This window comes from Panthera uncia, unplaced genomic scaffold, assembly GCF_023721935.1.
Source record: "Panthera uncia isolate 11264 unplaced genomic scaffold, Puncia_PCG_1.0 HiC_scaffold_597, whole genome shotgun sequence".
NCBI lineage: Eukaryota > Metazoa > Chordata > Mammalia > Carnivora > Felidae > Panthera > Panthera uncia.
Genome location: NW_026059756.1, coordinates 7,032 through 33,401, shown reverse-complemented (window position 1 = coordinate 33,401; position 26,370 = coordinate 7,032). Strand labels below are relative to the sequence as shown.

Below are 26,370 nucleotides of genomic sequence, written 5' to 3'. Positions count from 1 at the left end.
TCCCTGGGGCAGAGGGTCCTGGACGAGCTGAGGCACTATTACCACGGCTTCCGCCTGCTCTGGATCGACACGAAGATCGCGGCGCGCATGCTCTGGCGGGTCCTCCACGGCCACAGCCTCACCCGCAGGGAGCGCAGGCAGGTAATGGGCGCTCGGCAGCTCCCGGTCGGGCCGCCTCTTACGTGCTTTCAAATACTTCCGGGGCTTTCCTTCTGCCACTTGTGGTTAGAAGATAATAATAACAACAGGAAACTCTAACCGTGAACCTCCCTGTACCACCGCTGATAATCTCTCGGTGCCTCCGCGGCCAGAGGGCCTCACACACCCCGTCTGTGGTCTCCCGTCGCTCTGGCCTTGTGCCACCGCGTCGGCCTTCTTTCCTGTCGGAGGCCTGTGCCCACCCCAGCGGACTTCTTTTGCAGGGTAGCTGCCTTTTCTGTCTCGTTGCTTTCCAGATGTCTGTCTTTAGGGCTGTGCTTCTCCCTCTGTGAGCTGGGTCTTACTTGTTGGCTCTGAGCTCCTGACTCAGGTCTCACCTCTGTCATCGGCTCCAGAACCTGCCCGCCCACCGGCTCTTTAGCTGCCGGGAGCTCTGGTTCAGCATTCGGTACGCCAGCTTTCTCCGCCATTCACCAGCTCTTTTATTTTTAAACCTGTTTCTTCATGTTTATTTATTTGGAGAGAGAGTGAGCGTGAGCAGGGGAGGGGCAGAGAGAAAGGGAGAGACAGAATCCAACTCAGGCCCCTCACTGTCAGCCCAGAGCCTGACTCGGGGCTTGAGCCCACGAACCGCGAAATCTTGATCTGGGCCAAAATCAAGAGTCGGACGCTTAACCGACTGAGCCAGCCGGTCACCTCTGCCCTTCACCAGCTCTTGAAAAAAGATTGTTCCTATTTTTCAGGAGCTCAGACCTTCTGGGTGTCGTATTTTGCCTGAAATAACTGACAGTTACACTGTGGACTTTTCTTTCTCCCCTTCTTGCTCTTTTCTGGTGAGTCCCCAGGGGCCAAGGGGCAGCTTTAAGTTCTCAGTGCCCTAGGATTCTCCGAGGAAAGGTGCAGAAATGTCTCTTCCCTGGAAGTTGACTGCCAGAAGATTCCTTTGTGAGAAAACAAGGACTTGACTTTAACGCAACCTGGGGAGTTGGCCGTTATGTGTGAGAGTTCCTCTGGCTTCTGATTTCATACGTGTTCTCAAGAACTTCTGGAGAACCTGGGTCGTGGTTGTTTGACTGGCTGGGATTTCCCCTGGGATGCCACGTTAGAAGGGAGCAGATGGAGAATTGAAAGAAGGATAGTTGTATTGGAATTTCAGGATCATCCTGTTAGTGTCTGTCGGATGTTGATGACGAGGCGTGTTGTTGAGTTAATCACAATGTAATGCTTTGTATCCTGGACTCCCGTGCGCTGCTCCCCTACCCCGCGAGAGCTGTGTGCATTTGCTGCTTCCGTGAGGATGATGAGACTTCGTAAGAACAAAAACAAAAGAGTGGGAGCAGATGAGCACGTCCCAGCGAGAGGTCCCAGTGAGAGGCCCCAGCGAGAGGTCCCAGCGAGAGGTCCCAGGGAGAGGTCCCATGGAGAGGCCCCAGGGAGAGGTCCCAGGGAGAGGTCCCAGGGAGAGGTCCCAGGGAGAGGCCCCAGCGAGAGGTCCCAGGGAGAGGTCCCAGCGAGAGGCCCCAGGGAGAGGTCCCAGCGAGAGGTCCCAGGGAGAGGTCCCAGGGAGAGGTCCCAGGGAGAGGCCCCAGGGAGAGGTCCCAGCGAGAGGTCCCAGCGAGAGGCCACAGCGAGAGGTCCCAGGGAGAGGTCCCAGCGAGAGGTCCCAGCGAGAGGTCCCAGCGAGAGGCCCCAGGGAGAGGCCCCAGCGAGAGGTCCCAGGGAGAGGCCCCAGCGAGAGGCCCCAGCGAGAGGCCCCAGCGAGAGGTCCCAGCGAGAGGCCCCAGCGAGAGGTCCCAGGGAGAGGCCCCAGGGAGAGGTCCCAATGTGCATATGGACTTGGCAGTGGTAGCACATGGGAGAGGCTTTGTGGGGCTGTGCTTTCTTCTCCTTGTTTCAGGGCCTTCCAGGTGATTTGAATTTGAACAAAATGTTGGCATATAGAAGAGCGACTCTTACAATTAGGATATTTACAAAGGCAAGCGGTTGTAAAATAATTTGTAAGAGTCATTTAAGTGGAAGATTTGAAATGTGAATTTAACTCTTGCTGTTGTCGTGAAGCAGAATTCACCAAACGTTGGGTTGTTCCCCCCTCAGGGAACGTGAGCTGGGTTTGGACCACTGTGAGACAAGTTAGCTGTACCCCACTGGCGGGGCGTGGTTGCCATGGTGATCCTCAGTCCAGAGGAGGCGCAGTCCAGACACCTGGTGTATGTGCTTGGCCGAGGCTCCAATGGGGCGAAGGTGCCATCTGTGGGATTATGACTGACCACCTCTGAGTCAGAATCCTGCCCAGGCAGAATGATAGGATAGCGCCACGGGACCTCGATGGCCTCGGATGGCTGGTCCCCCGCCGGCCCTGCCGGCTGGCCCTGGTGCGTCGGGACCAGGGTTGGGTGCCGAGAGCCCCTCGTCCTGGGCAGCAAGGCCGCCCCCTTGCCTGTCATGCAGCACACGTTCGTGGGGAACCTGGTGCTTTAAACCATTCGTGGATGACCGGTTTCTGAGTGGTGGCTTCCCACATAGCACAGCAGCTCCCTCACTGCGATCAGCTGAAAGTCAGCCCTCCTTAAAAAAAAATGAAATGTGAATTTAAGGTCACAACTGTTGAATGCATGCTGATCATGTGAAACAGAGAATGACAGAAATGTCTGAGGATTACTGTGGAATAGAAGTATTGGGAAAGTAGTTTTGTGTTATGACCTTGGGCCCCATGGACCTGCAGGGTTTGGAAGGACTGTTTCTGTCCCCCAGATGCTCACAGCAGAGTCGGCGCACCCTGGAGATGCCTCTCGGTGGCAGTGTGAACGTTGCAGCAGGGAGGATGGAGAAGCAGGGCTGAGGTCTGGTCACGGCGTGCGTCTGTTGACAAGCGTCCGGCGGCCGTGCAGGCAGACTCTGTCCCGTTACCGGCCTGCGTTCGCGCTCAGTTAGCCGAGTGTTCCTTTAGGTGCCTCAGCACCGTGCGGGGGGCTGCAGCCGGGACCTGGCCGGCGCGCTCCTGGGGGCTCTGGGGAGCCGAGGGCGGGGGGCCTCCGGGAAGGGGCTCCTCTTTCCGGAGCTTTCCCAGCACGTGCTTGCTTAAGCTGAAGCACGTCGGAGGGCTGATGGCTTCATCTGCAGCGATGCTCTTGGGACGGTTAAACCGCTCGCTGGTCCTCCTTCGACGCCGCGTATGTGGTTGGGGGTCACCGAGGCTTCTCCGAGGCCCCGCAGTGAGTGTTACGTCCTCAGAGGCTCTGGCTGCACCAGCCTGCTCTCATCTGGTCTTTGACCCCTCCTGTGGTCGAGCCTTGTGCTCCAGCAGATGTGGCAGCAGCGACAGCCTGGTAGCAGTGAGCACACTGGGCCCCCAGCCCTTGGCCTCGCTCCTCCCCACGAGGGGGAACCAGGGCTCCTTGGAGACCGAGCTCAGCAACAGCCGGGACAGCAGTGGTACAAGAGGAGCCTGGGTCAGAAAGTAAAGAAAGAACGCGGGCACCTCTGGGCGTGGCCGGTGTGGAATAAAACAGATTTCTTGTTTCATTTCTTTCAACAGTGTTGTGCAGTTTCTTTTTTTCTTAATGTTATTATAAATAGGTTTTTTTTGTTATAAAATAAACAACCTAAAATTTACCCTTTGAGCCATTTTGAGGTCTGTGCTTCTGCGGCACTGAGGACCTTCCCAGTGTCGTGAACGTCCCTACCACCCATCTCCAGAACCCTGCCGTCTCCCCAAACTGAAACTCTGCCCCCGTTGCACACTCACTCTGCACCCCCTTCCGCCAGCCCGACACCCACCACCTCCCTTCTGTCTCCATGATCTGACTCCCCTGGGGCCTCACGTAAGGGAGGTCACAGAGCATCCGTCCCTTCGTAACTGGCTAATTGCACTTGGTCTACTCGGAGTTCACCCGTGTGGCGGCAGGCGGCTGGAGTCCTCTTTTGAGGCTGAGGCTGAGTAGCACTCCATGGGGTGGACGGACCACACTTTCTCACCTGTCCATGAGTCACGGACACTGGGTTTCTTCCGTCTTTTGGCTCGTGTGGGTGAACAGAGCTTTTAAAATTTCGGTCTCCGTGTGTTGATTGCTAGTACAGGTGACCCTTGAACAACACAAGTTCGAACTGTGTGGGTCCATCTCTATGTGGGTTTATTTTTTATAAATACACGAACATGGAAAAAATATGAAAACGTATACGCTACTATAAATGTACTTTTTCTTAAGATTTTCTTAACGTTTCCTTTTGTCTGGCCTTATTGAAAGAATGCAGCATATGATACCTACAACATACAAAGTGTGTGTTAATTGTTTACGTATCGCTAAGGATTGTCGTCAACAGTAGGCTATTAGGCTCTTAGTAGTTAAGTTTTGGGGGGATCCAAATTTACGCGAGGATTTTTGACTGTATGGGAGAGTCAGTGCCCCTAACCCTGTATTGTTCAAGGGTCCATCGTATATAGAAATACAACTAATTTTTACAAAGCTTTTTTAAATGTTTGTTTATTTTGAGAGAGAGGGGGAGAGAATCCCAAGCAGGCTCCGTGCTGTCTGTGGAGAGCCTGACGTAGGCCTCGAACTCACAAACTGTGAGATCATGACCTGAGCCAAAATCAAGAGTCGGACACTCAGCTGACTGGGCCACCCAGGTGCCCCCACAACTGATTTTCATATATTGATCTTAAATCTTGCAGAGTCACCAGAGACGGTTGTTCTGGGATCTTTTTTGTTTCTTTGTTACTGTTTCTAAAGATTTCACATTTGTTTTGTAAACATTTGTTTTCCCATTTTTGTGAGCATTTGTAATCTTTTGTAAAGATTAACATTTTTTAAAAAAACATGTATTTTGAGAGAGAGAGAGAACGAGAGAACGCGAGTGGGGGATGGGCAGAGAGTGGGAGACAGAGGATCCACAGTGGGCTCCGTACCGACAGCAGAGAGCCTAATGCAGGGCTTGAATTCGTGAACCTCGATATCATGTCTTGACCCCTAAACATTTTACTTTTAAGTGATCTCTACACCCAACATGGGGCTCGGATTCACAATCCCAAGATCAAGACTCGTATGCTTCGCCAGCTGAGCCAGCCAGGTGCCCCTCTGGTATCTTTTTTGTAAATTCCATCAGAGTTTTTATCAGGAATGGATTTTGGGTTTTGTCAAATGCTTTTTCTGCATCTGTTTAGATGATCATACGGTTTTCCGCTGATTAAATGTTTGAGGTTGTAAGATGAGATTAAAAGGCGAGACCTAACTACATGCAGTCTGCAAGAAACACCCCTTAAATGTGAAGACACAAATAGGGGCGTCGGGGTCGCTCAGCCAGTGGAGGCTGTGACTCTTGATCTTGGGATTGTGAGTTCGAGACCCACGTTGGGTGTAGAGATGGCCTAAAAACAAATCTTAAAAAAAAAAGTAGAGACACAAATAGATTCAAAGTGAAAAAATGGGAGAAGGTAAGTGCTGCTAACGGCAGTCAGAAGAAAGCTGATGTGGCCACCTTAATATCAGACTGAGGTGATTTCATAGCAAAGGTGCCCAGGGATGAAGAAGGTCATCCTGGCATTTAACATTTCATAATGTCAAAGGGGTGCAGTCATCGAAAGGACATAACATGCCTAAGCATTTGTGTGTGTCATGGCAGAAGCCAGATGCCAGAGAATGTCTTCTACGGTCCTGTGTAAGCAAACTTAGAGAAACAAATCGATTTACTGTTTTCCTGGGGCTGAGGGTTGAAATGGCCTGCGGATGGACATAGGGCACTTGATGGTATGATGACAGTGTGCTAAAGGTGGATTTTGGTGATAGTTTCGCAAGCTGTAAATTTACCAAGAATCATTGAATTACACACTCACAGTGGGTGAATGTCACGGAATGTAAATTCAACCTTGAGAGAACTGCTGAAAAAAAATTAAGGAGGAATGTCAGAAAACACAGACACCAGCTTGAAGGGCCTCTTCTGGGACCATTTGAGCATAAAAGTAAAAATAGTAATAAATTGTAAACAAGTGAAAAAGTACAGGAATCCGTGAGTCTGTTTTGACGACAGATAGAAAAGTGAACGGGCAAGGTTTGTACGTGGGAAGACAGGCTCGAGGTCGGGGTCCCTGTTCCATGACCCTTGGAGCAGAGACTGGTTTGGGAAGAGCTGGGGTGAGTGCTGCCCAGGGAGAAGAGCCTCAGGTGTCTCCTCCACAAAGTGCTGGGGAGGGGACCCTCTGGCCCGGTGGTCACAGTGCGCACCACCACGGGGCAGGTGGCTCCCAACTGCCGTGAAGGGCCGCCAGGATCTGGGGAGCGGCGCCCCGGCGGGAACATGCCACTTGACCGTCATAAGTGTCAGAAGAGGCCAAAACGAAGCATTTCTAGGAATGACCTCACTTTTCCGGAGACGTGTAGTTAACGACAGTGGAAATGCACACCTCGACCGGCACGAGCGTGCATCTCGGTTCCTGTGAGCCTAGGCAGCTTGGGGTCAAAGGTGTTGACTGAGTAGACTGAAGAGAAGGCTGCCTGGGGACCCAGCAGCGAGTGTCCGCTGAATGTCACTCGGGGGCTTTCGATGCTTTCAACTTGTGAACGTCTTCACTGGTGTCAGCAGTAGTGGGGTCACGCCGAGGAAGCGTTGGGTTTTGGCCTAAGTGTTGCCGTGTGGTCAGACCCTCTCGAGAAACAGCCGTGACACTCTCTCTGCGGGCTGTTTGTGGCGGGCGGTGTGGCCACAGCCTTCCCTGGCGACCTCGACCTGCTACTCTCATCCGGCTGGCTTCCGAGTTCAGGGGGCAGCGCGGTGTCTGCGTCAGGCTGTCTCTGCAGAGCGGGACCCCCGGTGGACGGGGCGAGAAGGGATGGGCGGTCCACTCCCCACGCCGGCTTCCGCCCCTCCTAGCCTTTCTGAAGGCTGTCTTCCCGCGGTGTGGACGCTGGAGAAACAGATGCCTTTGGGAGCAGCGTGCTGGGCTGTCGGGACTTGGCGCCCTCGCCGACCCCCGTCGGGCTTGGGCTGCCGTCGCGCCCCTGACGGTCGTTGTGAGCGGTGTTGACGCCTCACCCCTGCTCCCTTCCGCCTTTTCCCAGTTTCTCCGGATATGCGCTGACCTCTTTCGCCTGGTCCCCTTCCTGGTCTTTGTGGTGGTGCCGTTCATGGAGTTCCTGCTCCCTGTCGCCGTGAAGCTCTTCCCCAACATGTTGCCGTCCACGTTCGAGACCCAGTCCATCAAGGTGACGGGGCGTCGGGGCCGTGAGCTCGTTTCAGAGCAAATTTGGACGTAGTTACAACATCCGCGTTGTTTGTGACTGACGTTCAGATGGTCGATGGTTTTGAAGTTGTATGTTTTCTTCCTAACTTGGTCATGCTGTGCTGTGATTAGTAGACGGTGGGTTACGGAGTTGTTTTTCTTTGAATGTGTTTTAAAGTACGGTTTCTGTAGCCCACTGTCCTTCAGGCCACGGGGAGAGGCCGCCCGTGGGCGGTGCGACCTGCGGAGGGCAGGGCCCATCTGCTGTCCCCGCAGTCACAGCGTTGTTTCACTCACAGCCCAACAGCCCACCCACGAAGCTTAAAGCTTCAGCGGCCGGTCCCTGCCCTGAGGGACCCCACGACTGTCTTCTCAGGCCCCGAACTGGAAGCGCAAGTCTGGGAAGGCACAGTCCCCGGGGGGAGCGCGCCCCACGCCGCTCGGGAAAGTGCGGGAGGTGCCGGGCTGAGGGGTAAAGCGGACCCCGTGCTGGGTGGAAGCAGGCGGGGGCCAGGGTGCGGGCCAGGGGAGGGTAGCACCCCCTCTTTGACCTCACAGGAGGAGAGGCTGAAGAAGGAGCTGCGGGTCAAGCTGGAGCTGGCCAAGTTCCTCCAGGACACCATCGAGGAGATGGCCCTGAAGAACAAGGCAGCCAAGGGGAATGCCACCAAAGACTTCTCCGTGTTTTTCCAGAAGGTGCTGTGATGCTTCAGAGCCCTGGGGGCCTCAGCCCTGTGGTCCCGAGTGCCGGGTAGAGCCTCAGGGCCACCCCGTCTTACATAGGGGCGCGCCTCCCATCCCTCTTGTTCACTGGTCTGCGGGATGCGGGGGTGGAGCCCCCAGTTGGCCGTGGGCTGGTGCCCTAGGGGGTTTAACCCTGCTGGGGATGTTGGTTGGGCCTGCTGTCCTGAGCTTGCTGACATCAGAATTATTTGCCTGTGGCTCCGTACTTTGCAGCAGCCCCAGGGGAGGCAGAGTTCAGTAGATTCGGAACTAAGACCCTGCCGTTGTGACGAGCTGGGGGGCCAGGCTGGGGGGAGGAGGGGATGGGCCCCGAGGCTGCTCCACAGCCACAGCCACAGCCACGGCTCTGCTGGCATGGGCGGGAAGGGTCCACGAGCGGGAAGGGGGCTGGAAGCTGCAGGGAGGCATCACCCCGGGGGAGCCAGTGCTGGCTGGGCGCCTGGCGCCCTCGAGGGGCTGCTCCTCAGGAGGAGCCTGGTGACCAGGGAGATCCGAAGGGGGGTTGTGGATGGTCTGGGGCACTTCCAGCCGGGGCGTGTGGCCCAAGGCCGTGGGCGGTGCTAGGGAGCCCCCCACCCAGTGGGTGGCTCGCTTGATTGTTCCCACAGATCCGAGAGACCGGTGAGAGACCCAGCAACGAGGAGATCCTGCGTTTTTCCAAGTTGTTCGAGGACGAGCTGACCCTGGACAACCTGACGCGACCGCAGCTGGTGGCCCTGTGCAAGCTGCTGGAGCTGCAGTCCATCGGCACCAACAACTTCCTGCGTTTCCAGCTCACCATGAGGCTGCGCTCCATCAAGGCCGACGACAAGGTGGGCACCCGCACTCGCGACCACCCTCTCCAGGCACCTGGGGCTCCGGTGTCCTGACCGTAGGAGAGGCGGAGTCACCAGCGGTCCTGTCGTTCCCACATCGCGGTGGTGGGCACTTTGTGCCTCTGCCCACCGTGGCCTGCGTGCACACACCCAGCGTGCGCGTGTGTCTCCTGGAATGACGTTGGAACCGCACGGCCCTTACGGTCTGTCCCCTGGCGTGACATTAGGAGACCTGCCCGTGTCGCTAAGTATTTGTTGAAAAGGTGAATTTTAGTGGTTGCCTGATGTTTCATGGTGTGGACACGTCGTGATTTATTCACCGGTACTTTAGCTAACGTTTTGCCCCCTAAGCAGCGCTGTGATAAACGTCTTTTGGCAGCTCTTTCTGCCCACGGGTCCTGTCCCCGTGCTTTAATAAAATCATCTTCTTGCACCAAAAAACAAAACAGAAGCCACCCTCTTTTGACACAGATTTTTGTTACCGATCTTTGACAGTTTTCATAAGAAGAGTGACCTAGGATTGGGGCTCCTGAGGAAAAGGGCAGGAGGTCAGAAGCAACCACCTTGCTCCTAGGGCTGTGCTGACCGCTGTGTCCCCCCACCGGGCCCGCCCACAGCCCAGCAGCCACACTGCATGTGCCCTCCAGTGTGTTTCCGGGAAGAGCTGCTAAACCTCTCCCTTTTCTCCGAGAGTGCTGCTGGCCCCGGAATCTGCGGCGTCTGCTGGCCGAACAGGCACCTCGGAGGTGTCCGGTCTCTTCTCCCGGCTGCTTCTCTGTGTTCTCGAACGTGCTCATCATAGTTCGTGTCTGTCTGACCACTCCAGTAGCTGTGGTCTGTAGGTCTTTTTGTCCTGTTTGCTTTCTCGGGCTGGTTTGCAGTGTTTCCTTCCTGGACCTAGACGTTGTCTGTGGGAAGTTTCCGAGGTTCCAGGCAGGGCCCGCCTGGGTCTGCCCCGCTAGAGAGGGGCCGCTCGGCCTGAGACCACTAGCCACGGATCGGGGCCGGCCCTGCTGCCTCTGGTTTGCTCCCCTGACAGAGTGTGGGCTGCAGCTCCCCTGTGTCCCTTCCTCGCGGTACCCCCTGCGGACCAGAGCCCAGGAGCACCCCCTGCTCTGTGCACATTTCCTGCCCGGCTCCTCGCTTGCGTGCTGCTTAGCCGGACACCCGACGCCAGAGTGTCTCCTGTGCTTCCCTCTCCCTGGGCGGCAGCCTCTTGGCTCTGGCGGGGTGTCTCTGCCTCTGAGCAGGGGCCTTTGGCCTGGACTCTGAGCCTGCGCTACGCGTCGGCAAGTGTCGCTGGGTCCCCAGTGGCTCACACCCCCGTGGTTGCCCCGTCTTTCCCGGTGTGCGTAATCTTGCTGTCCCCGAGCCCTGTTGTGCTAGCTTTCTGGTGCCTCCGAGCCTGTGTCTGTGTTCGTTTCAGCTGGTTTTTCTAGTAGCTGTCAGCAGGGGTGCCGATCTGGCAAAAACTGGCTCCTTGCCGTAGCTGGAAGTGGCAGGCCATCACTGCGGGTTTGTAGGGTTGAAAGGAAGTCCTTCCTCCGCTGTGTACGCATTGCATCTCGGAGGGCGCTCGGGACACCCACTCTGTGGGCGTGAGGGGGGCTGGCATGGGCAGTCCTCGGGGGGCCACCTCACTCCCCGGGAGCCTGCGTGTGGCTGCCCCCACCTCAGGAGAGGCAGCTAGGGGCAGGTGGCCCCCGGCTGGAGTCCTGGCCACTCCCTTGCTTTGTGACCTTGGACGAATCACAGCTCAGTGCCTCAGAGCCCTATGAAACAGAACAGCCTGCCCTGTCAGGAAGGTGGCCTGGGCCTCCGCTGTCCTGGACGTGAAGTAAAAACCAAATACAAGAAGTCTCTGAGAAGTGGGAGAAGACGACCCTGGGACCCCAGGACCAACCAGGTGGGTCTTCGCACCCTGGTGCTGAAGGAGGGGCCGCTGAGGCTTGCTGATGAGTGCGGACTCCGGAAGCCCTGACGGGCAGGGCTCTTACCAATAGGGTTGTAAGTTCGAGCCCCACGTTGGGTAGAGAGATTATTTAAAACACACACAAAAACAACCCTGAGAAAAGCCTGCTCCCTCTGGCCAGAGGACAGGAAAGGGGCTCTCCAGGGGCGCCGGGGAGGCTCAGTTGGTTAAGCGTCCGACTCTTGATTTTGCCTCAGGTCATGATGTCACGGTTGGTGAGGTCTCTCTCCCTCTCTGCCCCTTCCACGCTCGTGCTCTCTCTCTCAAAATAAGTAGATAAACTTTTTTTTTTTTTTTTTTTTTTTTTTTTTTTTTTTTTTAAGGAAAGGGGCTGCCTAGCAGGACAGAAGTCTTCAGACAGTAACGCTCTACTCCAGCCAGACACTAGAGGAAGTAGTCCCCCTACGGCAGGCGCCGGTGGGTGAGGGCTGAGACCTCCACCCTCTTCAGGATGTCACAACTGGGGTGGCGTCAGGGAAAGCTGACGAGGCTGCTCCTTCCTCCCCGGCGGGTGGTAACGAGCTGCCGCTCCGGCCCCCGGGGCACAGTGTCCATAGAGACCAGCAGGGGGCTGGCAGTTCCAAGACCTTCCCTGCACACCCCGTGGGGATGGCGTCCAGAGGCCAGGTGGGGCCAGCCTGCCCCTGGCAGCCCCGGAGGTGCGTGGAGGGCTCCCCGCTACCCCGGCTTCTCTTCTGGGGCTTGGCGGAGGCTGAATGGGGAGCCTGGCAGCAACGAGGCAGCCCCCTGCTTGTTCCAAACTACCACGGGTGTAATTTGTGGGTGTAACCGAGAGGGGGCACAGACAGATCAGCCATCAAAGGGAGCTTGTGACTCACGTTTGCGCTAGAAGCGGGTACAGCCCCTGCTCAGGACTACGTGAGACGCTGATGCCCCTGGGGACCAGGAAGCGGGAGCAAGGGAGGACGTGGGACTCGGCCTTTGTTACTAGTGTGGTCAGAGTGGCCAGCTGCAGTAAGCGACACGCAGGGCTTAGGCTTTGTGTTCGGAGGGCTTGAGAAAGGATTCTCACGTCCCCGTGAGAGGAGCCAAGCAGTGGGGCCAGCCCGGAGACCGGAGGTGAGGAAGCACACAGCAGGCCCCAAGGAGCCGCCTGTGGCGCCTCACCGGGCAGCTAGGGAGTGAGCCGCGTGGAGACACAGCCTCCCAGGAGAAAAGAGGAGGAGACGGGCCCCTGGGGGGCTCAGTCGGTTGGATGTCAGGTCTTGATTTCTGCTCAGGTCACGAGCTCACAATTGGTGAGATCGAGCCCCAGGTCAGCTCCACGCTGTGAGCGCGGGGGGTGCTTGGGATTCTCTCTCTCCCTCCCTGTCTCTGCCCCTCCCCTGCTTGCGCGGTCTCCCTCTAAATACATAAATAAGCATTAAAAAAGAGGAGGGAGAAAAACCAAATGGAAACTTAGAATTGAAAAATACAATCCAAAATAAAAAGCTCAGTGGATGAGCTCTACAGGAGAAAGGAGAGGACAGGAGACAGGATCAGTGAACTTTTAAGATAAAACTGTAGAAATTGCCCGTTTGGGGCACTGGCTGGCTCAGTTGGAGGAGCGTGCCACTTTTTGTTTTTTTTTTTTTTTAATGTTTTATTCATTTTTGAGAGAAAGGGAGACAGAGTGTGAGTGGGGAAGGGGCAGAGAGAGAGGGAGACACAGACTCTGAAGCAGGCTCCAGGCTCTGAGCCGTCAGCACAGAGCCCGAGGCGGGGCTCGAACTCACGAACTGTGAGATCACGACCTGAACCGAAGTCAGACGCTTAACTGACTGAGCCACTCAGGTGCCCCAAGGAGTGTGCGACTCTTGATCTGAGGTTGTGAGTTCACGCCCCACGTTGGGTATAGAGATCACTTAAATAAATAAAAACTTTAAAAAAATCACCCATTTGAACATCTGAGAAAACAGTTAAAAAACAAGCAGGGTTTCAGCCACCTGTGGGACTAGAGGAAAGCATCTAACATACTTGTCATCGGAGTTCTGCAAAGAGGGGAGGGAGGCTAGAGCTGGGAAGGTGCTTGAAGAAATAACTCCTGAACACTTTCCACATTCAGTAAAAGACCTAAGTCAACACATTTTATTTGTATTTGTTTTTAAAGCTTATGTGTTTTGTGAGAGAGAGCATGCACGCATGCACGAGTGTGTGAGCAGGGTAAGGACAGAGAGAGAGAGAATTCCAGGCAGTGTCCGTGCTGTCATCGCATCGCAGAGCCCGACACGGGGCTCAGACTCACAACCTGAGAGACTGTGACCTGAGCTGAAATCGAGAGTAGGATGCACGACCAACTGAGCCACCCGGGTGCCCCTGAGGTCAACACATTTTAGAAGCTGGGTGAACCTCAGGCAGGACCAACCCAAAGAAATCCACACGAAGACCCGTCACCGTGACACTAAGCAGCGCCGAGGACAGGTAATTGTGACGGCAGTGAGCGAGACTGGCGTCTGGCACAGGGAGGGTGACTCCAGGGACAGCAAGCTGCTTATCAGAGACTGTGGCAGCCAGGAGGAGGGAACAGTATTTTTCACATACTGGAAAAAACCTGTCAACTCAGAATCCTGTATCCAGCGAATATCCTCTGAAAAAGAGGGGAGAATCAAGACCTTCTCAGGAGAAGGAAACAGAACGGCCAGCAGCACGTCTGCCCCGCGAGAACCTGGAGGAGGGTCTCTAAACAGGAAGTAATCAACCCTTGAACAACATGGGGCTTAGGACACTGGGCCCTGCGCTCCCCCGGCACGGTCCCGGCACAGTAGAACTTTCCTTTACGCATGAGTGAAATAAGGTTACAGCATGTAAGTTAACACAGCTGCAGTCATACCGCGTGGCAAAATAAATTGTCTAGAAGGCAGCAAAAGTCCATGGTGAGTGTGTATAAAAAGGCAGTGTTTACAGTCGCACTTGTTACAGGATTCTTGGCTCTGTGATGTTTCAAGTTGAGTTCTTAGAAAGAAACAAAATGCCCAAGATTAAAGGGAAAAATACCCAAACCACGTGGATTTGACTCCATTAAAAACGGCAAAGCAGAGGGAGCGTCCTGTTCTCTGTTGCCCCACGGTGGGCCAGCAGGTGGCACAGCCCCGCCCTCTGTGCAGGACATTGGGCTCCCCAGAAACTTAACTGCTGATGGCCTACTATTGACCTGAAGCCTTACCGAGAACATAAACGGTTCATTAGTCCCTATTTTGTGTGTTACGTGTATCCTATACTGTGTTTGTGTAACAAAGTAAGCTAGGGAAAAGAAAACGGACGTTTACAGCACTGCTGTGTCGAGGGACACCTGTGCATAAGTGGACCTGTGGACAGTTTAAGCCCGTGTTGTTCAAAGATCTCTGGAACACGAAGAAGAAAGAAGGTGGTCAGCAAAATATGGGTAAACCCAGTAGACTTTCCTTCTCGTTTGCCTTCTAAAGTCCGTGTGATAGTTGACACAGAAGCATTAAGATGAGCTCAGAGTAGGAGTAGGAGAGTAGAGTAGAGTAGGAGAGGGCTGAGGGGCGTCCGGGGGTGAGGTTTCCACATTTCGCTTGGACCCGAACAAGGACACAGAGGGCGTGCGTCCATCGGTAATACCCAGAGCGACCACCGAAAACGCCACATGAGGAGATAGACTCGGAAGCGCCGTGGAATTCGTGTTTCCCACAGGAAGATGGGGAGAGGGAAAAAAACGAGGTTTTCCATTATAAGCCCACACCGGAAACAGCCCAGTTGTCCTGCGATGGGAGAAGGTCAGCCAGGATGGTCCTACCGTGCAGTGCTAGTTAGCACCCGAAAGAGAAGCCGTTGTTAACGTGCTCGACAGCCTGCAGGAGTCTTCCAGGAATCCCCAGCAGCGTGTGCGTGCGTGCGTGCGACCCCACCCGTGCAACATGCTTCACACACAGACATGCGCGTGAAGGCTGGATTAGTGGTCGCCACGGGTTCAGGAGGTGCCGGTGTGTCTGTAGAAGGACAAGAAGGGTTTTCTGCCATGACCGGCTTGGTGTCCTGCCGTCATTCTGGGTATGGTTTTGTCACTATGGTTCGTGAGACGCTACCGCTGGGAGAAACCCTGTCACACCTGCGTGTTGATCTCCAGTCAGCCCGGGATGAGACGCTTCCTTTGGAAAAGGGCAGTGATGGACCCGTCTGCCTCGCGGGGTCGTCGTGAGGTTGAGTGGGGCCGAATGAGGTGGCGGGTGCACCCCTGCGTGGCATCGACCTGGGGCCACTCTGGTTCTTTCTTCTCTCCCCTCCCCTGCCACCCCTGCACCGTCTCCGCGACATTCTGTGTCTTCTGTCTCCGGGACTCTGGTTTATTTTTATCCCTTGCGTCACCGTAGTCTCAGGCTGAGGAGGAGGGAGGGGGCTCTGGCTGCGGTCAGGCTTGCCCCGCTCTCCCTCCTTCCTCCTCTGTCCTGAGGATCCTGAGAACCCGTGGCGGGGTGGGGAGGAGAGCCGGGGTGTTCACAAAGAGGCGGCGGAAGAGGAAGGGGGCGCTGAGAGCGAGGAGCCGGGCCTGGGCAGAGGCCGGATCGGTCCTGGCCACCGTGCGCTTCCCCGAGGCCCCCGCGCCCCACCGGACAGCCTGGTCACTCCGGACCCGGAGCGGAGGCCTCAGTGGTGGCGATTCGTCCTGCGCTTGGTGAGGCACATCAGGGAAGCGTCTGGCATTCAGACGCTGGGTTCCAAGCGTGTCACATAAGCGCCACCACCTCTGATGACCTTTCCGTGTGTGGTTTGTCGACTTTCTTTTGTAGCTAATCGCCGAGGAAGGGGTGGACAGCCTGAACGTCAAGGAATTGCAGTCAGCGTGTCGGGCACGAGGCATGCGGGCCCTTGGAGTCACAGAGGATCGTCTGAGGGAGCAGCTGAAGCAGGTGCGTGGTTGAGGGGCTTTCCCTTCCGTCGGGCCAGCGTCGATAGGCTTGTTGTGCCAAGACCTCCCCGGGATCCCGTGGCGTCAGCCCCCCCCCCCCGACCCTGGCTGGGGGTCCGGACGAGGGTGTGGTGACCCTGTCACGTGCCCTGTGTTCACGGCTCTGAATGTTGCCTGGTTTTTCTCCCCTGCTCTTGGTCGATAACGGCCTTACTGTCCCCTTCTGGTCATCTGTGGACAGATGAGGATGAGGTTAACTTCCCTTGAAATTTCAGTCGGTCTCTTAACCGAGGCCAGAGACTTCTGGGTAAATAGGCCCCGGGCCAGCCCACCCCAGGGGCCTCTCTCGGCTGTCTTGACGCCTCTGGCAGCCCGGAGGGCCCTCGATCGGGACCCAGCGGCCAGCTCTGCAGCTGGCATCAGGTTGAGTGGGAGGCGACATTCCGCGTTCACAGCGATTCAGCTGTTGCGTCCGAAGACATATGGCGTGTCCGGTGCCGGCCGGCACCCTCCTTGGCGGTTCCCCTCCGCGTGTAGACGGATATATGTCAGTACCCGCTTCTCCTTCGTCACAAGCGGTGTTTGTTATGTGGCCCCCAGACGGAGCCTTCTCTGGGCGGTGAGTCTCCCCGTGTCTTCCCCCACGCGTGCCTGGGATTGTGTCCAGTCTTCTCTGAGCACGCTCAGGACACGTGTGAGTGTGGGCGCTGCCCCCACGGCGCTGTCGGGGATCCGAGTGTTTGTGCGTCTTCCTTCTTGTCCCACCTCCCGTCCTGCGTCCAGATAGTGTCCACACATGTTCATGGGCTTCCTTGTCACTTTGAAGGTCGTCTTCGTATCGCGAAACAGCCGTAAGCAGTGCGGGCGCTCGGCAGGCATGCGGGGCCCTGAGGGCCTCATGAGGCCACGGGTGCTACCGTTGTGGTTCATTTTTTTTTACGTGACTTCTAAGTGAAGAGCTTCGGTAACAGAGTCTGGGCGTCTCGCTCAATTTCTTCTGAGCCCGGCCGCCATGCCGTGTGGCATCTCGTGCTTGACTCCCTGAGGGCGGGTGGCAGGTCGTAAGAGGCAGCGGTAGGTGGGCGTGGTGGAACTTGAGGACCCCCGTTCTCGGGAGAACTTCCTTCGGCGACTCGGTGCGCCCACCCACTCGAGTCCTCCTCCCCCATCAAGCCAGAGCAGAGAGGACCGTTCCAGGGTCCGGGTCCCGGGTTAGGCAGACGGGGCGCGGCCAGTGGGTGAGTCTGTCTCGAACCCCCGATTGCAGTGGCTGGAGCTGCACCTTCATCAGGAGATCCCCACGTCCCTGCTCATCCTGTCCCGGGCCATGTACCTCCCCGACACCCTCTCGCCCGCCGACCAGCTCAAGTCCACGCTGCAGACGCTCCCGGAGATCGTGGTGCGTACCGCCTTCTGCGGCTCACTCCGGAAGGGGCCCTCTCGCTTCTGGGGGGGCAGCTGCAGACAAGGCCCCCTCCTCGGCCAGGGCAGCCCTTGGATCCACCCCCCCTGCTTCTCTCTCGTCTCATCTTTTCTCTGAACATCGAGGACTCCGGTGGTGTGTGCAGAGGGTGACCCTTGGCCGCCTGGTGGCCTTTGCCCGCGGCTGGGGTCCCCGCGGTGTGATCCATTCCCCTCGGAAGCCCGGACGGCGGCCCCTCTCAGAAACACAGGCTGGGGGCGGGGTGCTGTGTGAGCCTCTCCGGCATCCCCCCCTCACAGGTGTCCCCTCTCTGAAGGCGAAAGAAGCGCAGGTGAAGGCGGCCGAGGTGGAGGGCGAGCAGGTGGACAACAAGGCGAAGCTGGAGGCCACCCTGCAGGAGGAGGCGGCCATCCGGCAGGAGCACCGGGAGAAGGAGCTGCGCAGACTCTCAGAGGCGGCGGTGAGCGGCCAGCAGGGCCCCTGGACCCGCCCAGAGAGGGGGCCGCATGGAGCGGGGGACGGGCCGCGGGTGGTCTTCCGGCCTTCCCAGAGACTGCTGGTGGACCGGGTCCGGGTCCCTACGGTCCGCCTCCTTGGTCCTTCCTGGAGCCGTCGGGTGGCACAGCGGACGCAGGGGTGCTCGGGGCGGGTGGGCTGCGGCTCTGAAGTGGGGGCAGGACCTGGCTGGCAGGTCACGTGGGCCTTGAGGTGTCTCCTCTGGAAGGTGTGGGCAGCTTCCCAGAGCTGTCAGGGCAGGGCCGAGGATGGAATCAGACTCCGTAGCCGCTTTACACAGGGGCCTCGGTTGACCTGGGAAACGCCAGCGCCCAGCCCCCCGGGCCGCGTCACTGCACCTGTTGGGGTCCCGCCGCGAAGCCCACAGAAGGCGCGTCACCTGCTGCTGGTTGACAGGTTCTTACGGCGCCTGCCAGCCCGGAGCAGGCCTGTTGAGAGCGCGCCCCTAGCCTGGGCCGGTGTGGACGCCTCGGGACGGCGGCCAGAGGCACTGAGCTGGCAGTGGTCTTGCATTTCAGAAGGAAGCAGAGCCGGACGTGACGGCGGAGGCCGTCCCTGGGAGGCCTGTGGCCGAGCTGCAGCCAGAAGTGTCTGAGGTGACTCTGCCGTCAGAGGCCCTGAAGGACCCCGCCCCCGTCCTGGAAGGCTCAAAGGTAACCGCGCACGCGCCCCCTCCCTCCCCTCCCCCCCCAGGGGTGGAGGCTGTGTGGGAGCTCAACCCGAGGGTGAAGGGGGCTGGCTTGTGCAGCAGGGGCTCCTGAGGAGACAGGGCCACGGGGGTCACGGCCTGGCTTTGGACAATAGTAGGTAGCTGTGGGGCGAGGAGGTGAGGCCGCAGGTTGGCGATGTTTCTGGGAGGCCCACTGTGGTGTGAGAAGAGCCAGCTGGGCTCCAGGCTTTGGGCCTGAGCACCTGGAAGGTCGAGGCGTCCATTACTTAGCACCCCCTCCTCCCAGCCCTCTGTACCCCGAGTGTCAGGGCCCCCCATGCCTGGAGGCAGGTCCACAGGCCCTTTTATTGGCTGGGCTGTGCAGTGGGAGGGCCCGCCTGCTGTCACCTGTCCCATCCCCTCCCCTGCCCCAGTCTGATGTGCTGTGCATCCTAGGGGTTCTTCTCAGGGTGGCCTCACTGTCCTGTCTGTAGCCCCCTCCCCTTGTGGGACGCCTTCCGTCTTGATCTCCCAGGAGTCAGGTAGACAGATGGCGGAGGAGGAGTGAGGCCCGGGCAGCAAATCCATGTTGGGGGATTTCAAGCAGGGTCCCAGGTGGCCTCCAGGTCCAGAGGTCAGAAGAGATGGGGCTGTGGAGGCCCCGCTTCTGCGGTCCGACACATTGACGCCTGGGTAGAGGGGGCTGCATCCAGGGGAGGGTGGGCCTTGTCAGGGGTATTGAGGGTCTGGTGGGGGAGGCCTGAAGACTGCCTCCAAATGGGTAGGGGGAGGTGGTCTGTGGCCTTGGCGGGAGCAGTTTGGAGCAGAGGTGGCAGGAAAGGCCCCCTGGGGTGTCTCAGCCTTCTCCAGGCCTTGGGGGGGGGGGGGGGGCGGGGGGGGGGGGAGGGAGGCCGGGGGGTCGGGGGAGACCTGTGGGGGGGGGGGGGGACAGTGGGGGGGAGGGAGGCCAAGGCCATCCTGGACCTAGGAGACAGATGGAAGCAGACCTGTGGCGGTATTGGCACATCGGGTGGGGGACAGGGGCGGGGAGAGAGGGTCCCAAGAACTTGGCCAAGCTGGCCTCAAAGGGTGACCCAGGGAAGGGTCAGGGCCAGGGCCCGAGGTGTCAGGGTTGTTTTTAAGGTGGGGCAAGGCGGGGATGTAGACAGCTGAGCAGAGATGGAACGCGGCTGGGCCCACGTGGTTCAGGAGGAAGGAGGCACCTGCCATTAAGTCCAGCGGGAGTGCCCAGCTGTCTTCACGGAAGCGGATGCACCCGCTTCCAGCGGATTAAAGACCCAAGTGTGAAAAAACGTTTAGGAGTCTCAGGAGAACTAGGGCTTAACGAGGATTTCTTAGCAAGAAGCACAAACCTTTAAAAAAATTAAGCGAAGGACCTTTCTTCCCCAGAAAGATGCCGTAAAGAGTGGGTGGAACAAGTGGCTTGTCCCCTCTTGCAGTGCGGCCTTGTAGGGTTTAGCGGCGCTGACTGTCTGCGGGGCCCGGATGGAGAACCCTCACGGCTCTCCCTCAGCGCAGAAATCGAGCTTGCGCCGAGAGCCTTTCCACGGAGAAACCCAGGCCCACGTGGCTTCACAGGCGAGGCTCCTGTGAGTCCAAATGTGTAGGGAAGGGGTCCCACACAGACTGCTTGCAGAAAGCGAAGGGGGGTCGTTTCCTCGCTCACTGCGGCGAGCATCGGCAGCATCAGCCAACACCAGGTCCGCAGGAGAAGCCTTCGGAACCGCGTCCTTTGTGAACACGGTGTGAAAGTTGTCGGCAGACATGCAGCGGGTCCCTTGCATCTGTTCTGTGAAAAGGATAACCGTGGTCTCGGGGGGCTTGTCCGGGAACACGGCACAGTGGCAAGACGCTGAGGGGAAAAGCCACAGACGATCATCTCTGTAAATGCGGAAGTACTTCACAGAATCCAGCATCTTCCTGATTAAAAACACACTTCTCGGCCAGTGGAGGGGAACCCTCTCACCCCAGTGAGGACATCTGCAGAGATGCCGCGGCTGGCATGGCCCCTGGCGAGGGCGCCCACTTTTGCTACGCACTGTGCAGAGGTTGTGGCCAGGACACCTAGGCAAGAAAAAATAAAACCACTCCGTCAAAAGGAAGAAATGAAACTGCCTGTTCACAGACGGTGTGAGCAGCTACAAATCAGCCGTGTCCTCTGTACTGGTGATGAGCAGTGGGGTCGAAATTTCAAAGAGTGTATCATTTCCAGCCCCTAAAGTGAACTACTAGGGAGAAATTTGACCTGTACATTGAATGCTGTAAAGTGTTGAGATTGATTACCTAAATCAGATTTCCTGCGCTCGTAGATGCGTGCGAGGTGTTAGTTCTCCAACCGATGTACAGATTCAGAACCATCAAAATCCCGGTAGGCTTTTTGTTGACACAGACAGACGTCTTCTAAGACGTCTGTGGAAGCTCAAAGGAGCTACAATATAAAACGGTGGGTGAGCGCGCTGGGTAGGTGCTCCGGGTGGGATACTGTTCAGCACTTGAAAGGCGTGAGACAGCGCGGGGTCTCCCACTCAGAAGGAGAGCGAGGGCACGTGTGCAGGAGCTCGCTCTCTGGGACCTGCTCCCCGTGTGACCCCCGGGGTTTTGGGGTGGCCGATGGTTTCCTGAGTGCACGTGCACGTCGGATCCACGCTCGGGGCGCGCCCGGGCACCGCGCGTCTCTGCTGGCCTCTGCCCACCGCGGTGGGAGCAGACTCTCCGGCGGGGTGGAGGGGGAAGGGCTTTCCTTCGACCGGGTTTTCCCTGGTGTGCCTTTGTTTTCTCCACAGGAAGAGGAAATAACGAAAGAGGAAATCGACATCATCAGCAATGCCTGCTCCAAGCTGAAAGAGCAGAAGTCGTCCCTGACCAAGGAGAAGGAGGAGCTGGAGCTGCTGAAGGAAGATGTGCAGGACTACAGCGAGGTGGGCGGGGCCGCCAGGTGTGGGGGGGGGGGGGCAGATGGGGGGGTGCCAGATGGGCGGGGCCGCCAGGTGGGGGCGTGCAGCAGCGGAAGCAGGACTACAGCGAGGTGGGCGGGGCCACCAGGTGAGGGGGTGGGGGCCGCTCCACAGACCTGGACGGGGAAAGAAATCCCAGGGTGCTCGGTACCCCTTCTGCTCCACGACTGATGAACGGCACCTGCTCCAGTCCTGCGGTGCTGGCCGTCCACCCTCCTCGTCCACAGGGGCCTGCCCCTTGTGGTTTCTAAAGGCACGTGAGGGATGGGATAAAAAGCCTGGTCGTTTGATAAAGGAAATCTTAGTTTCATTCACATTTCCCGGAAAGAGATTTCTTTGTTACGTACGCTTCGTGTGTGTGTGTGTGTGTGTGTGTGTGTGTGTGTGTGTTTCTAAGGAAAACATGTTTGTTTTCTCAATATTACTTTCTAATCTGCTTTCAAAGAGCTGTGTTTTGGGGCACCTGGCTGGCTCAGTTGGTGGAATGTGCAACTCTTGATCTCGGGGTCGTGAGTTCTAGCCCTACGTTGGGTGTAGAGCCTACTTTGTAAAAAGGTGTAAAAGAGCTGTGTTTTCACAGACGTACTCGGAAGAGACGGTTCCTCGTCTCTAGCCCCGTTCTCCATCCTCCCTGTAATGCTGCTCACAGGGAAAATCATGACTCAGGGTTTAAGAAGACATTTCTTGTTCCTTAATTCTTTCAACCATTTATTTATTCTCTTAAAAGAAACATGAAGAAAGCTGAGACTCAAATAGATTCCATTCTTTGCTACAGAAACAGTATTTGGGTTTGCAGAACCAAGCTAATAAGACTTTGCAGCTTTCCGTGGCTGGAATTGGTGGGTTCCTGTTTTGTTAATGACCTGGAACTTTTTATCTTTGTGATACCACTTTGGGTTAATTTAATTGTTACAAGATAAAGTTAATTTTGTTATTTCCTCTTCCTGGGGTTTTTTTTTTTTTTTTTTTTGAGACAATCTTTTATCGCTAAATCATTTCATTAGGACTTGCAAGAGATCAAGGAACTTTCAAAGGCGGGCACAGAGGTCTGTGTGGAGGAGTCTAAGGCCAGCAAGAGGCTGACGCGGAGAGTGCAGCAGATGATCGGGCAGATAGACGGCCTGCTGGCACAGCTGGAGGCGGACCAGACGGCCGGCAAGCTGGGCACGGACGCCGCCAGCCCGCCTGCAGGGTGAGTGTGCCTCAGGTGCCGGCCCAGGGGAGCCCAGGGCCTTTCTGGCCTTGGAGTGTTTCTCTGCCGTGGTGCCAGCCCCTGACCTTTGACCTAGTGGTTCCAGCCAGAAGCCCAGCCACATCTTTTCAGTGTCCACTTCTCAGTGATCGTTTTACTGAAGGAGCTCTCAGGGTGGCCTCTTCTGCACACGCACACGTGTATGCACACACACGCACACCTTGGCCACTGTCAGGACCACAGCTGTGGCTTGGCTCCTCTCCCCCTGGCCACCGTAGTGCACACCTCTCTCTCTCCAGGCTTCTGTCAAGCTGGTCCTTCCAGAATGTACATAGGGTTACAGCTCCCCTGGGAACCCCCAGCCTCTCCTCCCCCTCCAGCCACAGCTACGCTTAGTTCCTGTTCTCCCAGATTCCCGGTGCTCTCCTGCCTCCTCCCTCTTCCCGAGCCCTCCACACACAGGCACTCGGTGATGGCCCCCACTCTGGAGGTCACTTTGTGCCAAGGAAACGACTCTGCCAGGTGGTAGCGGCTGACACTCGATGCTCCCGTGGGCTGGGCACTGTGCTCTGAGCGCCCACGTCTCTGAGGGGCGGGTGGGCTGGCTGCAGAGGTCCTGCTGTCCTCAGGTTGGGGGGCCTTCACCCCCAGGACAAGGTCAGTGTCCCTTCCTGGGGTGACCTACTGTGCAGGGTGGGCCCACTCTGACCACGGCACGGGCAGGCCTGAGGGACCTGGTCCTAGTAACCACGGGACTCCCTGTCCCCATCACCAGTGGAGAGGCGGGGCTCACCGGGGGACCGCGCACACAGGGAGACCTTGGACTGACTGATGGTTTCTGGTTTTGTGTCCGAGTTGGCCGGGCGTTCCCAAATGCAGGGGCGAGGGGCCCTGGAGGGAGGGAGAAGTTGCCCGGGTCGAGCTGACCCGTGGGAGGCCTGGCGAGGCTGGGGTACGTCTGTGCCACATGCAGGCTGTGTCCCCCCAGGGAGACTGTCATCAGCGTCACCGAGCTCATCAGTGCCATGAAGCAGATCAAGCACATTCCGGAAAACAAGCTCATCAGCTTGGTCTCGGCACTGGATGAAAATAAGGATGGCAAGGTCAACATCGATGACCTCGTCAAGGTGAGTCGGCGGGGCCGGGTCAGGGCCGCCAGGCCCAGCCGAGGGCTTGCTCGGGGGGCGCGTGTGGCACGTGCGGCCCCGTGTCTGCCCTCACGCAGAGCGAGGAGTGGTGCGGTTGGAATGGCCGTCCAGAGCAGCCCACCCGCTTTTTGACAGGACGCTTGGCTCCCCCCGCCTCCCGCGGCGCCGCGGCGCAGTCTGGGAAGCGTGTTAGCAGGGTGCCTGGGGCACACTGACCTTGGCGGGCGGCTGCGGGTCGCCTTCGGTCCTCGTGGTGAGCCGGTGGGCGCGGGGGCCCAGGGAGCTGGGCAGCCCGGGAGACCCAGAATGGGATCCCCCTTTGTAAGGAGGCCTGTGGCCTTGCATTTCTGAGGAGAGAGCCCCTTCACGGGTGTCGGAACGGTTCCTGGTGTTTCCAGCTAGTGATTTTTTTTACACGTTTCCCGAGCGTATCCGCTAACTTACCGTGTAGTTCAGCCGCGAGGCCGGGCAGTACCAAATGCACGTGCTGGGTCATTGCTCTGCCGGCAGCAGAGGCTGGGAGGCCCGAGCCCCCATCACCCGCCCCTTCCCTGGGGCCCCTTTCCTTGGTGTGGACGGCAGCTCACGCGTTCTCGCCCTGCACTCAGAGCGCTGCACTCTGTCCGGGGCGGGCCCCCCGGCCTCGTGTCCACCTGGCCTGCCTTCCGCTGCTCCTTCCTGCACGCCAGGCCCGTAGGAGGCGCACCCAGCACCCTCGAGAGCCACGCGTCCCCTGCCTCCGGAGCCCCTCTCCCTCGTGGCTTGTAGCTTGGCCTGGGGCTTGGGAGCCTGTTGGCCTCCTGGGGGTGGGTGGTGTCTAGTCCTCACAACCAGGGCAGCTGAAGGGCCCCGGGGGCTCCCCTGCTGGGACGTCACTGATGGCCATTCAGCCTGGTAGCCAAGGACGCAGCTTGGAGGGGGAGCCGCGCCATGTTCCCGGCGTGTCCCCGGCCTGCTCCTCGGGGAAAGCGCCGCGCAGGGACAAGGCCACCGCTGAGTCCCCTGGTCCTTTCCCGTGTGCGTAGGTCATCGAGCTGGTGGACAAAGAAGACATTCACATCTCCACCAGCCAGGTGGCCGAGATTGTAGCCATGCTGGAGAAGGAGGAGAAGGTGGAGGAGAAGGAGAAGGCCAAGGAGAAGGCCGAGAAGGAGGCCGCGGAAGTGAAGAACTAGGGGCCGCCGGCTCGTGTGCGCCTCGGGCCCTTCCCGTGTCTGCCTCCACCCCGCCGCGCCGGCTGCCGCGGTCCTGCTGTGGTAGTGATGGCTCTGAGGTGATTCTTAGTGACGCATCTAGTATTTTGTCTGGAATAAATCAGAAACTTCCATAATCAAGTAATTTTTAATTTTCATCATTCCACGAAGATCCATTCAGTCTGGAATCCCCGAACCCTTGCAGGGAATCACGTCCGGATGCACACGGTGGCACGGTGCCGCAGTGGCCCCAGCCGTGGTGGCCGCACATGGGCTTCGTGGCTCCAGAGGTGGGCCCGGCCAGACTGGGGCAGGGAGGCGCCTCGCCGAGTGCCGCACGCTGGCGGCACCTGTCCCGGGAGGAGAAAGGACCGGCCCCGTGGACCCCCGTGCCCGTGGAGCCTGCGGCGTGCAGATGGGAAGGAGGCACGCGCGGCCCTCCCCAGCTCTGGACAAGTGTCCGGCAGTCAGTCTGCGGACTCGGATTCCTGCCCGTCGGCGTTAAAAGCACCGATTCGTGCCCACTTCCAAGGTCGTCTCTGTAGCGACGGGGATCGCGTGGCCTCTGGAAAACCACAGTTGTCTGGCAGGAATGTCGTGCCTTGTGCGAGTCCTCTGTCGTGGTGTGTCAGCTCTTCCTTGCTCTAACCTTTGATTTTCACCTAGTCCCTCACCAGTTGACTAGTACAGAATTTGTACACACGACGGTCCGCCTGCCACGTGCGTAACAGCTAACGCGAATCATGCCGTGAGAGATGGTAATGAAGCCCTTGAAAATGAAGCATTTCCGTTTGAGTAATTTACCACCCTCTTGTAGCTTTCAGAAAGTTTCCCAGTTTGGGTCGTTAGCACCTCATCGCCCCTGTGGGTGATCAGAGCGGGTCCCCCTGCGCGTCCAGGCCTACGCTCTCAGTGCGCCTCGCCCACCATGGCTCTGCAGCCCCGCGGTGTCCTCGTCGCTCCCGGCGCTGCTAACTCGGTCCCCCGGCCCCCCGCCCCCACCCAGGACAAGTAGGCCGCTGGCCGTGCTCCTGGTTCTGTGGGTGGTGCGTCCTGAGGGGGCTTCGGAAAGGCAGGATCCTGCCGTGGGTCCGCGTAGGGCCGGCCTGGTGCGCCCCTGGGGGGAGCGGGGCGGCCTCCCTGGGCTTGGCGCCCGGCCCTGGCCTCTGGCCGTCTCAGCACCTGGCAGCTGAGGTCGGTGGTGCTCAGTGGGCGGCCTGTGGTCTCAGCTCTGTGTCACTGGTCCTTCAGAGGCTGGGTCCGTTATGGGCCAGAACGCTCTCTCAGGGGAGGCCAAGCAGAGGAGCTGGAAGACATAGGAACTGAGTGGCCAGAGCAGCCAGGAGAGGCGGAGTACCCAGAAACGATGGATCTGAATTACTTGAAACTTTTCATTCAGCCGTTAAAGAGGAAACTTGACAAAATAGGAATACGATTATGTGTCGTCAAACGTAAACCTTTGTAAAGTAGCAGCTGGGTTCTAAAGGGTTTTTCCTTCAGTTGT

General features: G+C 57.9%; 1 protein-coding gene and 1 long non-coding RNA gene across 3 annotated transcripts; both read left to right on the top strand.

Annotated features, from left to right (window-relative positions):
• Window positions 1-25,647, top strand: LOC125918253 (mitochondrial proton/calcium exchanger protein). Of its 2 annotated transcripts, XM_049624271.1 has the most exons (12): window positions 1-141; window positions 7,212-7,355; window positions 7,931-8,068; window positions 8,725-8,928; window positions 15,652-15,771; window positions 17,038-17,169; window positions 17,510-17,653; window positions 18,231-18,362; window positions 21,163-21,297; window positions 22,338-22,525; window positions 23,514-23,652; window positions 24,699-25,647. In XM_049624271.1, exons 1-12 carry the CDS (start codon window positions 88-90, stop codon window positions 24,846-24,848), a joined length of 1,680 nt encoding a protein of 559 aa, XP_049480228.1. In that variant the 5' UTR covers window positions 1-87; the 3' UTR covers window positions 24,849-25,647. The 2 variants fall into 2 exon arrangements, with proteins under 2 accessions (XP_049480228.1, XP_049480229.1); XM_049624272.1 differs by lacking the exons at window positions 23,514-23,652; window positions 24,699-25,647 and having other exon boundaries at window positions 18,228-18,362; window positions 22,338-23,171.
• On the top strand, window positions 153-1,970 carry LOC125918254 (uncharacterized). Its single transcript, XR_007456409.1, has 3 exons — window positions 153-1,546; window positions 1,612-1,702; window positions 1,898-1,970. It is a non-coding gene; the product is annotated as an uncharacterized LOC125918254 (long non-coding RNA).
• Window positions 25,648-26,370: the final 723 nt, after the last annotated feature.